Source organism: Impatiens glandulifera, chromosome 4, assembly GCF_907164915.1.
Source record: "Impatiens glandulifera chromosome 4, dImpGla2.1, whole genome shotgun sequence".
In the NCBI taxonomy this organism is placed as follows: domain Eukaryota; kingdom Viridiplantae; phylum Streptophyta; class Magnoliopsida; order Ericales; family Balsaminaceae; genus Impatiens; species Impatiens glandulifera.
Genome location: NC_061865.1, coordinates 12,133,996 through 12,144,054, shown reverse-complemented (window position 1 = coordinate 12,144,054; position 10,059 = coordinate 12,133,996). Strand labels below are relative to the sequence as shown.

Sequence of the window (10,059 nt, the reverse complement as noted above, 5' to 3'; positions counted from 1 at the left end):
CAAGATATACCGAAATCAAGGTAAGATAAATGTATGCATTTTTTGTATACCGAAATTTTAGGTAAGGTATGGATAAAACATTAAGGTATATTGTACCGACCCACTCCTATATATAATCAAATTAATTGCAATAACACTTCATGACTTCCATCCCAACTTAATACGCTCTAAATGAAAATTATACCAGTGATATTTGATCTTTTAGAAACCATTTTTGTAAACTTATAACTTTCCGTAAGTCTTTAAGTGTGAATGCTCAAACCTAGTTTAAAGGATTCATACTGACCCTTTAGTAGCTTATGCACTGTTTTTTCCTCTTTCTAAAATTCATACATTATTGAATCATATATTATATCAAGTTTTATAACTTTTTTTTGAAAATAATAATTAATAATTGTAATGTGGAGTGAGCTAGCTATCACATTGTATATTTAGTATAAAAGGCAAAATATGGCAATGAAGTTTCTCATCAAGTAATAATAACAAGTATCCATTATTTCAACAAACTCTTTCTTCTTCTTCATCATTATCAATGGACATCGACAATGCCTTCCACATGACCGGAGGTGATGGTCACACCAGTTATGCGAAAAACTCGTCTTTTCAGGTCTTATTCTTTCTCAACTGTCTCGTTTTTCATCTGAATGGGAGCCATAACTAACAGTAGTTTTGTTGTCTTTCTTAGAGGAAGGCATCTGAGATGATGAAACACATAACAATGGAGACTCTACAAGATGTCGTTTTCAAAACCCATCCAAAAAGCTTAGGCATAGCCGACTTAGGATGTTCTTCCGGTCCCAACACTCTTTCCATAATAAGAGACATGGTTAGAACCGTAATTCTATCTCCCACCACCACTACCTTGCCGGAGTTTCGAATATATCTCAACGACCTTCCCGCCAATGATTTCAACACCATCTTTAGATCCTTGCCTGATTTCTATTGGGACCTCAATCAATCTGCAAACCCATTTGTTTTTGTGGCGGGATATCCTGGTTCCTTCTATGGAAGACTATTTCCCGCCAATTCTCTTCATTTTGTCTATTCTTCTTATAGCTTACACTGGCTCTCGAGGGTTCCTCAAGGGGTGTTGTCGATGAATAAAGGGAACATATACATATCAGAAAACAGCCCAACTCAAGTTTCGGAAGCCTACTTTCGACAGTTCAAGAACGACTTTCAGTTGTTTCTTCGAACGCGTGCAGAGGAGCTAGTCAATGGCGGAAGAATGGTGCTCATATTCTTGGGTAGGCTCGGCCCGAACCATGTTGATAGAGGCAACTCTTTCTTCTGGGAAATTCTTCGTCGATCCCTTCTCATTATGTCAACACAGGTAAGGGAAATAAACTTATATAATAGAGAACTCAAGTTCGATTCCTAATCATGATTGAAGTGAGGGACGAGTTAGCTTCCTCCCAAGAATAAACCCTACTTTCGAGGTATTTTTAAATAAGGGTTTATAATTTTTCTTTTTTGTTACAGGGAGAAGTGGAGAAGAAGAAGATAGATACATACCATGTTCATTTCTATGCAGCATCGAAAGATGAGGTTGAAGAAGAGGTGCGGAATGAAGGATCATTTGAGATGGATAGATTCGAGATGTTTGAGATAGAGAAGGAAGGAGATATCGGAGGACGAGGCGTAAGCTATGGGACGACAGTTGCAATGACAGTAAGAGCAATACAGGAATCGATGATCAGCCGTCATTTTGGGGAAGGGGTGGTGGAGAGGTTGTTTGAGATATATGGAAGATTGGTAGATGAAGAAATGGAGAAAGAAGATATTAAGCCTATCACATTTCTAGTTGTTCTAAGAAAGAAGGCTATGGATTAAGAACTATGATCAATTAGTGTGTTTTTCATGCAAATGTTTAAATGTAATTCTGTTTGTTTGTTTTTAAGCTCGACTCTTAACTATTTCAGCTGGTGATGGTAGACAAAAGAAACCAAGAATCTACATAACTTTTCCCTTATTTTGCATGGAAATATTAGAAATAAACAAATGAAAAAGACATTACAAAAATGATAACATTTAAAGAGATTTCTTATAATGAATGACCATTTAGCCTAAAAAAGGTCTATAACCAGTGTTAGGGTTATGTATAATCAATGGCGGATCTACCTTATGGTAGCCCGGGTGCCCCAAAATATTTTGTATATATATATAACACTAAGTGACCTATAGGTATATTTTGTTTGCTTGATATTATTATCAATGTAATCCGGATGATTTTGTGAAAAAAATTTAGCCCGTGGATATAATAAAGGCTTGAGATGGATGAATATCTAAATGCTAAGGATTGAATTGTTCTTGAAAGCTAGTTAGGGATACATTAATATTTTAATTCCTCATGTGTATAAATGGATCATTTGAAAACACTTTCTAATACTGGATTTGAGTAAGAGTTTGGACGGAAAAATATGTTCAAGAACATTTCTCAACTAAATGAACATCCGGATGAGATATACTTTGACCCTAAAAAAAAGTATTTTCAAGAAAATTTATTGTTGTTTTCTCGTCCAAACTCAAACTCGGATCAAGCTCCGAAAAGTGTTTACAAATGGATGTGGCTAGATGTCTCAATGGATTGGAATAATTCTCTAACTCCGCATCAATTTTCAACTTCCACACTAATAGAAGATGTGAGACCTTCCTCAAAGGTCTTCCTTAGTAAATTTATATGTTTTTTTCTCCTATGATTGAATTAGAGTAAAAAAATAGCAAGGTTTTCCTCAATATCATCTCTTAATGTTTGGAACTTAACAATGATTGAGAAAACTGAATAAATAAAATTTAAGAAACAATTTGTTTTACAAAATAGAATTTACCTTCTAATATGATCTTCAAAACAATGAATATTGATGAAGCTTCCAAATCAACTAAGGATTGAAATGACAAGTAATGTGACATCAAATGAGAGACTAAAAATGGATAGAGCATCTTTTCACCATTCCTGACTAATCAAATCTTTCCTTTCAATCTAAGATGAAGCATAATAATAAGCTATTACATTGAGAAGAAGAAACTAATGACCAACCTAAAAACAGATTTTTCTTGGAAATATTTACTCACTAAACAATATAGTAAATAGTTTGAATTACAAGAGGTCACCTTTATGACCATATCTCTGCAGATAAACTGAGAAGTAAGCAATCTCCATTCTTGACTACCGCTCCTCTGAATTGAATTTGTTCCAAGCTTCCTATTGTCGGGAAAGGAAACAAAAAACAAAAGGTGAAAAAATTGACACTTTTGGGTTCCAAACAATATATTTGATTGAGGTGTGTATTAGAGATTATTTTCAAATAAACCACCATCACTAGTTCAAACCAAATAATAAGTGGAAGTAGTACCTTGAGAAGATCAAAAACCTTTTCACAAATGTATTTTTGATGAATACTAGCTCCCCTTTGTTGTAGTTTGTCTGGGTGCACACATAAAGTGGCTTTCCTATAAGCTTTCTTTACGGCTACAGAAGTTATCACTTCTGTGAGAGGAATCGGCTGCCAACCGCTCTCCTGTCCAAGAATCTGGAAACAAGAAACAATTTAGCTTACATCTCACCTTTTGAAATGTGCAGAAAGAGCCAGCCAACTATTTGGTCATTACCAAGTTAGATGGGTTTTCAACATAAACCAAAATTAATCTTAAACAGGAATGAAATAAAGCGTACGATACTGTGTTTTTGTAAGAACGATAGTGGAACATACATATTGTAGCGTTGAAAGCAATGCACGGAGGTTCCCTTCTTTCCCATTGGACCATCTCTTGACATCAGCGTCCAGAGACTCAGCCAATCTCTGCAAGCCAAGTTGTTTTGTCAAAATCAACAGATTATTGAAAGTTATTTTTCAAGTGAAATGTGCTTACATTTCTCTCTGCCTGTTCTTTTTGAGCTATAAGATCACGCATATTTTTCTCTGCTAAAGCTTTTGCCTGTAACAGAACGAATTATATTTTAGTTTCTGCTACATTTATATTTCTAAAGTAAAGTTAACACTTGATGAAGGAGGACATACTGCACGTTGGGCAGTTCTTTGATGTCTCTCTAACCGAGCTTTACACCTCTGGGGAGATTCAGCTTTAAAAAATAATAATAAACCACTTAGTATTTGTATGAATATTACAAAAATATTTCATAAGTTAACAAATATTTTTAAATTATTTAAACATATAACATACCATAGGAAGATCCAACAGCCTGAAATTGTGTATCCCGACTTTCCACCTGCATTTTTTATCATGGTTAAAATCTAATTTGATATGCATTTATAAGATATAATTTTAAGGATGAACTTTGTCTCACCGAATTATTCACAGAATGTTTATCAGATATTGATCTTTTAGCTTCAAAAGCAGACTTATCTGCCATGGTTTTCTGGAAAGCACGCTCTCGAGCTTCAGCTGTCGCTCTCTCCACTGCAGTACGCTCTGCCCTCAATCTGGCTTCCATAGATGCCTTCTCTGGTAATAACCTCTCCCTAGCCTCAGCAGATGCTCTCTCTAATCTTTCTCGGGCCTCAACCATCGCTCTCTGTCGAGCTTCAGCAGTTGCTTTCTCAACTGCAGTCCTATCACGGGATTCATTTAAAGCTCTATCTCGGGCTTCAAGAGTAGCTCTATTAACAGCCATCAGATCTTTTTCCCTTTCCCTCTCTCTCTCCTTCTCTTCTTCCATCTTCTTAAGACGATCTCTTTCCAGCTCTTTTTCTCTCTTAATCCTTTCATCCTTAGCTCTATCACCCGACATGAATGAATTGTCTGTGTTACTTTTTCCCTCGGACATGATCGACTTCTCAGTCCCTATTTTCCTTCCATCTTCCTTGTTAAATACTCTCATATGTGCATTGACCTTCTCGGAATTAGTGGCTATTTCAGGAGCCTTCTGACCAACTATAGTCCTAGCTTGAACAGATTCCTTCACTTTCTTGTTTTCAAGCATAGCATTATTATGAGCCAAAGCAGGAGAGATGAATCTCTCTTCACAATGCACATTGATCACTTCAACTGCTACCCAATGATCCTCGGAGTCTAATTCAGTTGCCATAGTTCCATCATCATCAGATGAAAGGTCCCAATTTGTTACTTCTACTTTAATGTTCTTTTCATCCTCATTTTCTAAGGCTTCTGGGTTGAGTTGGAGATTTTCAGTGTCTGCCTTGCATGGCTCAGGCCGTTGCTCTAAAATCTCATCAAACATTTGGTTGGTTGTCTCGGTTTGGTCCTGGTTATCGCCTAGTCCCTTCGGTTCTTCCAAAACATGAGCACGTGTTAATTCCCCCATTATTTCCCCCTTGTTGTCTTCTATAATTTGTGTTTCAATATCTTCACTTGGATTTTTTGATTGTTCCTTTTTCTCTTCCACGTTAAGAATCTCTTCACTTTTGCGGGCTTCAGTGAGTGTCACCTCCTCCTTTACTAAACAAACTTCCTTTTGATTCTTCACTTGATGTCCTTCCTCAGAAAACCATTTCAGTTTCTCCTCATTCTCCAAACCACCGGAGGACTCCTCGATAACCCCCTTGCCCGTTTCCTTACTTTCATCAACAGTTTTCTCGTTTTTACAATCTTTGCTCAGATTTGCTAATTCCACTTCCTCCTCCTGCAGTTTACTCCCTAGAACATCTAATCCTCTCACTATTGTCTTGGACAGGAGAGTACTGCTTTGACTGTTCAGGGTCTCTTCTCTTTCACTGGTCACATTTAGCATCCCCTCATTCACATCTCTGCCAACCTTTATTTGTTGCTTTCTTTTTCCCTCTTGTGTTATATCTTCTTCTGTATTTTTCTGAGCCTCGAATTGCTGAACGGAGTTTTTGATTCTACTCTCATGCTTTTCTCTGTCTACAGCTTCTCCAAATCTCTTTGGACTTTCTGGCCTTCTCTTAAAATCTTCAGGTCTCTTCATCTCATCGTTTTTATGCTTAGCTTCCAACTCAGGGCCATTTTGTTTAATTTCAATCAAATAATCAAATTCAGCACATTCATCGTCTTTCTTCATAATCTCATCATTTTGACATACCACTGATGACTTATTTTCCCCTTCTTGTCTGAGTGCAGTGTGACCTATTGTTTCTTTTTTCTCACGTTCCCTTGGCCTGCTCATTTCTTTGGAACCTTTTGATCTACCCAAGTTTTGATCCAATTCACCGGTCACTTTTTCTGTTTTCGTTTTCCTCCTATGGTCTCTCTTCCGGTAAAATTCTGAAGCAGCTATCTCTTGTTCGTAGTTATAGGAATGCATTTGTATTAAAGGGTTTTCATCTTTCACATGCCCAATTATTCTTCTTGATTTATCATTCTCGGTAACCTCAAAAAATTGGGCTTCTTCAATCCACGCTGCTGTACCACCTTGAGTTCTGCGAAGCTCGGGAGATGACTTCCGTTCCTTCCCATGCTTCTTGACTGCAGATTTAGCCATATTTATGTGTTTTTCATGTTCAGCTGATTCTGAAACAACTGGTTTTCTCTTGATAGTATCGTGTTGTCTTTCCTCCACAAGAAAAGCTTCTGCTCCATTAAGTTCACTTTGAGATATCCTTTGCATTCCTTCATCTTCAAAACTACCATCAGAGGTCTTGCTCCTTCTTTCTTGTTTGACTTTATAATCAACTTTTAGACCCCGTTTTGGACGGCTTTGATGATAATCCCTCTCCTTTAATTCTTTCGCACTTTTTAGTTTTTCCCGAGTTGTTTCCATTCCATCTCTATCCGCTGCAGATGAACTAGCATCCATTTCCACGTCAAAATAAGGTGGTGAGCCTTCATCCATCGTCCTTTCAAATGCATAGCTTTTCGAAGATTTGAGTTTTGCTTTCTGCCTGTTTGACTTTCCATCTTTCATAGCTAAAGCCGGAGGGGGCCTTAAAGGTGGTGGAACCTGAGAAGGCTGGGTTTTAAGGTTAATGTCTGATATGGTTATAAACGCAGCACTAGAATGAGAATCAGCTGTGACACTGTTTATAGGAGGTTCAACATAATTTCCTGAGTTCCATCTTTCTACACTTCTGCCTGCTGGATGAGATAGAGTTTTCCTAATTTGTCTTCCTTCCTTTGCCCCTCCTTTAACACCCTTATCGTTAAGAGATTCAGTTACCATAAAACGTTCGTTCTTCTGAGTAGCTCGCAAATTGTCCATGTGTGACATCCTATTATCCAACTCCTCAGACAGATTGATTTCAGCATTTAAACATTGACTTATCTCAGAATAAACAGGACTTCCAGATTCTTTCGATAAGTGTTCACTTGGTGTAGGAGTCCTGCAAAAAGTGTTAGGAAAAGGAAATAAACACAACTGGAAAATTCCTACTAACAACGAAATCATGTAGCACAATTTACATAATTAATCACTTTTCCATTTCAATCTATTATTCATTCCCCAGAGGCTTCAGCCTCAAATTTGAAGGCTGCCAATGAACTGCATAACTAAGTTCTGCTATATCACCTTTTTCAAGATTATGTCCTGATATCGGAAAATACTTCTAAATTTGACTACCAAAGATACCACTTCAATTGAATTATTATCAAATCCATGGTTTAACAGTTAAGAAGCTGAAAATCTCCGCAAGAAGAATCTCGAGAGATTTGCTGTTCATACTTTCTTTCTTTTTTTGTAAAAGTTCCGTAAATTCCGATTACAGAAACGCAAAGAGACAAATCAAATAGAAAACCTAAACTAATCGATCCTATTTCAGTGAAAATTGACAAAAGCTGACTACAAAATGAATTACACTAACAAGTTCCATACTCATACAATAAGTGCTAAAACAGGATTACGCGTTTCCGCAATAGACAAACAGAAAAAAGAAAAGTAAATACTCTCCGTGACTATTATCACTAATTACGAACATAACGGAACAAAATGCAAGAACGTACCAAGCTTCATCTGAAGAATCATAAGCAGTTGATTTAGAACGACGAATCAATTCCTCATAAGAGATAGCAAAATCTAAAGAATCAAAACCGCCAAATACTTCAGAATAATCGAAATCAGAGCTACGAACATCAACAATCTGTGCGTCGTCAACCGCTGGAAGATCTAGAAACGGAATAGATGAAGCACGAGAGTTATGAAATCCTCCGAAAATCTCGCAGTAATCTTCAACTCGAGGAGAGAGAGTTGGAACTCCAAACTTTTGAGGTCCTCCAAAAGCGTCATCGTAAACGGTTCTAGATGTTAAGCCATTGTTGTTATTGTAAGGTTTTCTTGATATATTCGCCATGGAAATGGTTGTGGTCGGAGCTTTTCAGCTCCTTCTGGCTGTATATTTTGGTCCGCCTTTTTTCTCTCTCTTCTTTCTTTTTCTCTCTGTGAAGAAGAAGATGAATTTGCAGTAGTGCAGGGGGAAAGAGAGTGGAAGAGGAGAAGACGTGGGAAAGAGAAAGGGGGGTAAAATGGGAAGAAAATATTTATTAAAATGACCAAAGAGGGCTTTTTCCCATTAGGGACGTTGAAACTCGCATCTTTTTCTTTTTTCTTTTTTTTTTTTGTACTAAAAAGAAAAAGGAAAATCCAACTTGTCTCCGCTCCTCCTTTATAAGTCTAACATTAACTATAAATATATAATTAATATATAGATTATTGAATATTATAATATATTTAATATTTAAAAAATTAATAAAATATATAATGAAAGAGAAGTGATATGAAAAAGAAAATTGGGAAAGAGAATTAGAGAGATTTATCTAAGTAATTGACTTTAAAAAAAATGTGAAAAATTAATAAATAAATAAATTATTTTTAGGCCAATCAGAATATTTTAACCGAAAACTAAACCGGTAAAAAATTATTAACTAAATCGTTAGAATCGATTAATTGATAAAATGAAATTGGTAAGCTATTAGTTTAGTTAATGGTTTTATAAAAAAAATTTGCATAGCTTTACCTAATTTCATTCTTTAAATTAGATAGACTATTAAGATTAAAAATTATAATTATAATTAAACTTAAATTTAAATATGTAATTTTATAAATCTTAATTCCACTCTTAGTTAGAAATTGTAACTTCAATATTTATTATTATTTTTATGTTTCTCAAATAAAAATATCTTTTATCATTTAAGACCCGCAATAGTAAAAATTAAATCAGAAAAAAAAAATTAATGAATGAGAATTAAGCTGGCATCAAGTCATAAACTCTAACTTGCATTCAAGCCGCTTATAGTAAAAATAGTGATATTTTCTCGAACATTTTAACATTTGAGTTATCCTAGAAAATTAAATTAAATTAATATTTTTAAAAAATAAATAATAAAAGATCTTCTTATTTCTTCACCGCGGGTTCTCGCATCATTTGATTGAAAAGATATTATATCACCGTGAGACACTTTAAAATGAGTAATGCATATATTGAAATTATTTTTATTATATATTTTTCTAAACATAATAATTAAAACTAAATTACAATTATATAGTTTTTCTAACTACACCATAATTGAATTTTAATTTAGTACAAATTTTGTAAAATTATAATTTCAATATCATTTCAGTCAACAAATAGATATTTATTTTCACTTAAATATCTTATTAAATTTTTAAATAGTTAAAACATTAAAACCTTGTTGAAAAGGAATATTAATACAAATATACCCACCTACAACTTCAGCCACGTTTTATAAATTATTGCTAAATAAACTGTTGGAGTGGTACAGAACTCACATATCCATCTAACTAAAAAAATCCATTTTTATTTAAAAATAAAGTAATATAAATGAATAAAATATATAAGAAAGAAAATATATATCTTTGATTTAATAAAATTCCAAAATATATTAATAATATTGACAGCTGAGAAGTAAATATTAATAATAAATTATGAAAACAAAATATAACTTTCAAATAAAGACAATTATGATCAAATTAAGGAAACATAGTGATTAACAGCGAATGGATTATCAAAAGAAAAAAGCCTTCCGGCAATTAAGGTAATGGATTAGGTGAGTGTAGGTTTATTAATTTATTTATTTCTTTAATTTCACTGAATATATGTTTTTTTTATATCTCTTATAAAAATAAAAAATTATTTCACATCTTACTTATTTAGAGAGAATTATTAAATG

At 34.4% G+C, this 10,059-nt stretch overlaps 2 protein-coding genes across 2 annotated transcripts; one reads left to right on the top strand and one right to left on the bottom strand.

Moving 5' to 3' along the window:
• The first annotated feature begins 378 nt into the window (after positions 1 to 378).
• On the top strand, positions 379 to 1,972 carry LOC124936378 (probable methyltransferase TCM_000336). Its single transcript, XM_047476874.1, has 2 exons — positions 379 to 1,333; positions 1,483 to 1,972. The coding sequence occupies exons 1-2, from the start codon at positions 701 to 703 to the stop codon at positions 1,831 to 1,833; spliced, it is 984 nt and encodes a 327-aa protein (XP_047332830.1). The 5' UTR covers positions 379 to 700; the 3' UTR covers positions 1,834 to 1,972.
• Positions 1,973 to 2,914: 942 nt separating this feature from the next.
• On the bottom strand, positions 2,915 to 8,321 carry LOC124933622 (auxilin-like protein 1). Its single transcript, XM_047474057.1, has 8 exons — positions 7,876 to 8,321; positions 4,307 to 7,259; positions 4,183 to 4,228; positions 4,020 to 4,081; positions 3,871 to 3,936; positions 3,711 to 3,800; positions 3,354 to 3,530; positions 2,915 to 3,202 (listed from the first exon to the last, which is right to left on the bottom strand). The coding sequence occupies exons 1-8, from the start codon at positions 8,220 to 8,222 to the stop codon at positions 3,167 to 3,169; spliced, it is 3,777 nt and encodes a 1,258-aa protein (XP_047330013.1). The 5' UTR covers positions 8,223 to 8,321; the 3' UTR covers positions 2,915 to 3,166.
• Between the last annotated feature and the right edge of the window lie 1,738 nt (positions 8,322 to 10,059).

Coding starts and splice junctions, on each gene's coding strand:
- LOC124936378 (XM_047476874.1), top strand. CDS start 701: ATGATGAAACACATAACAATGGAGACTCTACAAGATGTCGTTTTCAAA. Junction 1,334..1,482: donor TTCTCATTATGTCAACACAG/GTAAGGGAAATA, acceptor TTTTTGTTACAG/GGAGAAGTGGAGAAGAAGAA.
- LOC124933622 (XM_047474057.1), bottom strand. CDS start 8,222: ATGGCGAATATATCAAGAAAACCTTACAATAACAACAATGGCTTAACA. Junction 4,229..4,306: donor AACATTCTGTGAATAATTCG/GTGAGACAAAGT, acceptor TAAAAAATGCAG/GTGGAAAGTCGGGATACACA. Junction 4,082..4,182: donor GGCTGTTGGATCTTCCTATG/GTATGTTATATG, acceptor TATTTTTTAAAG/CTGAATCTCCCCAGAGGTGT.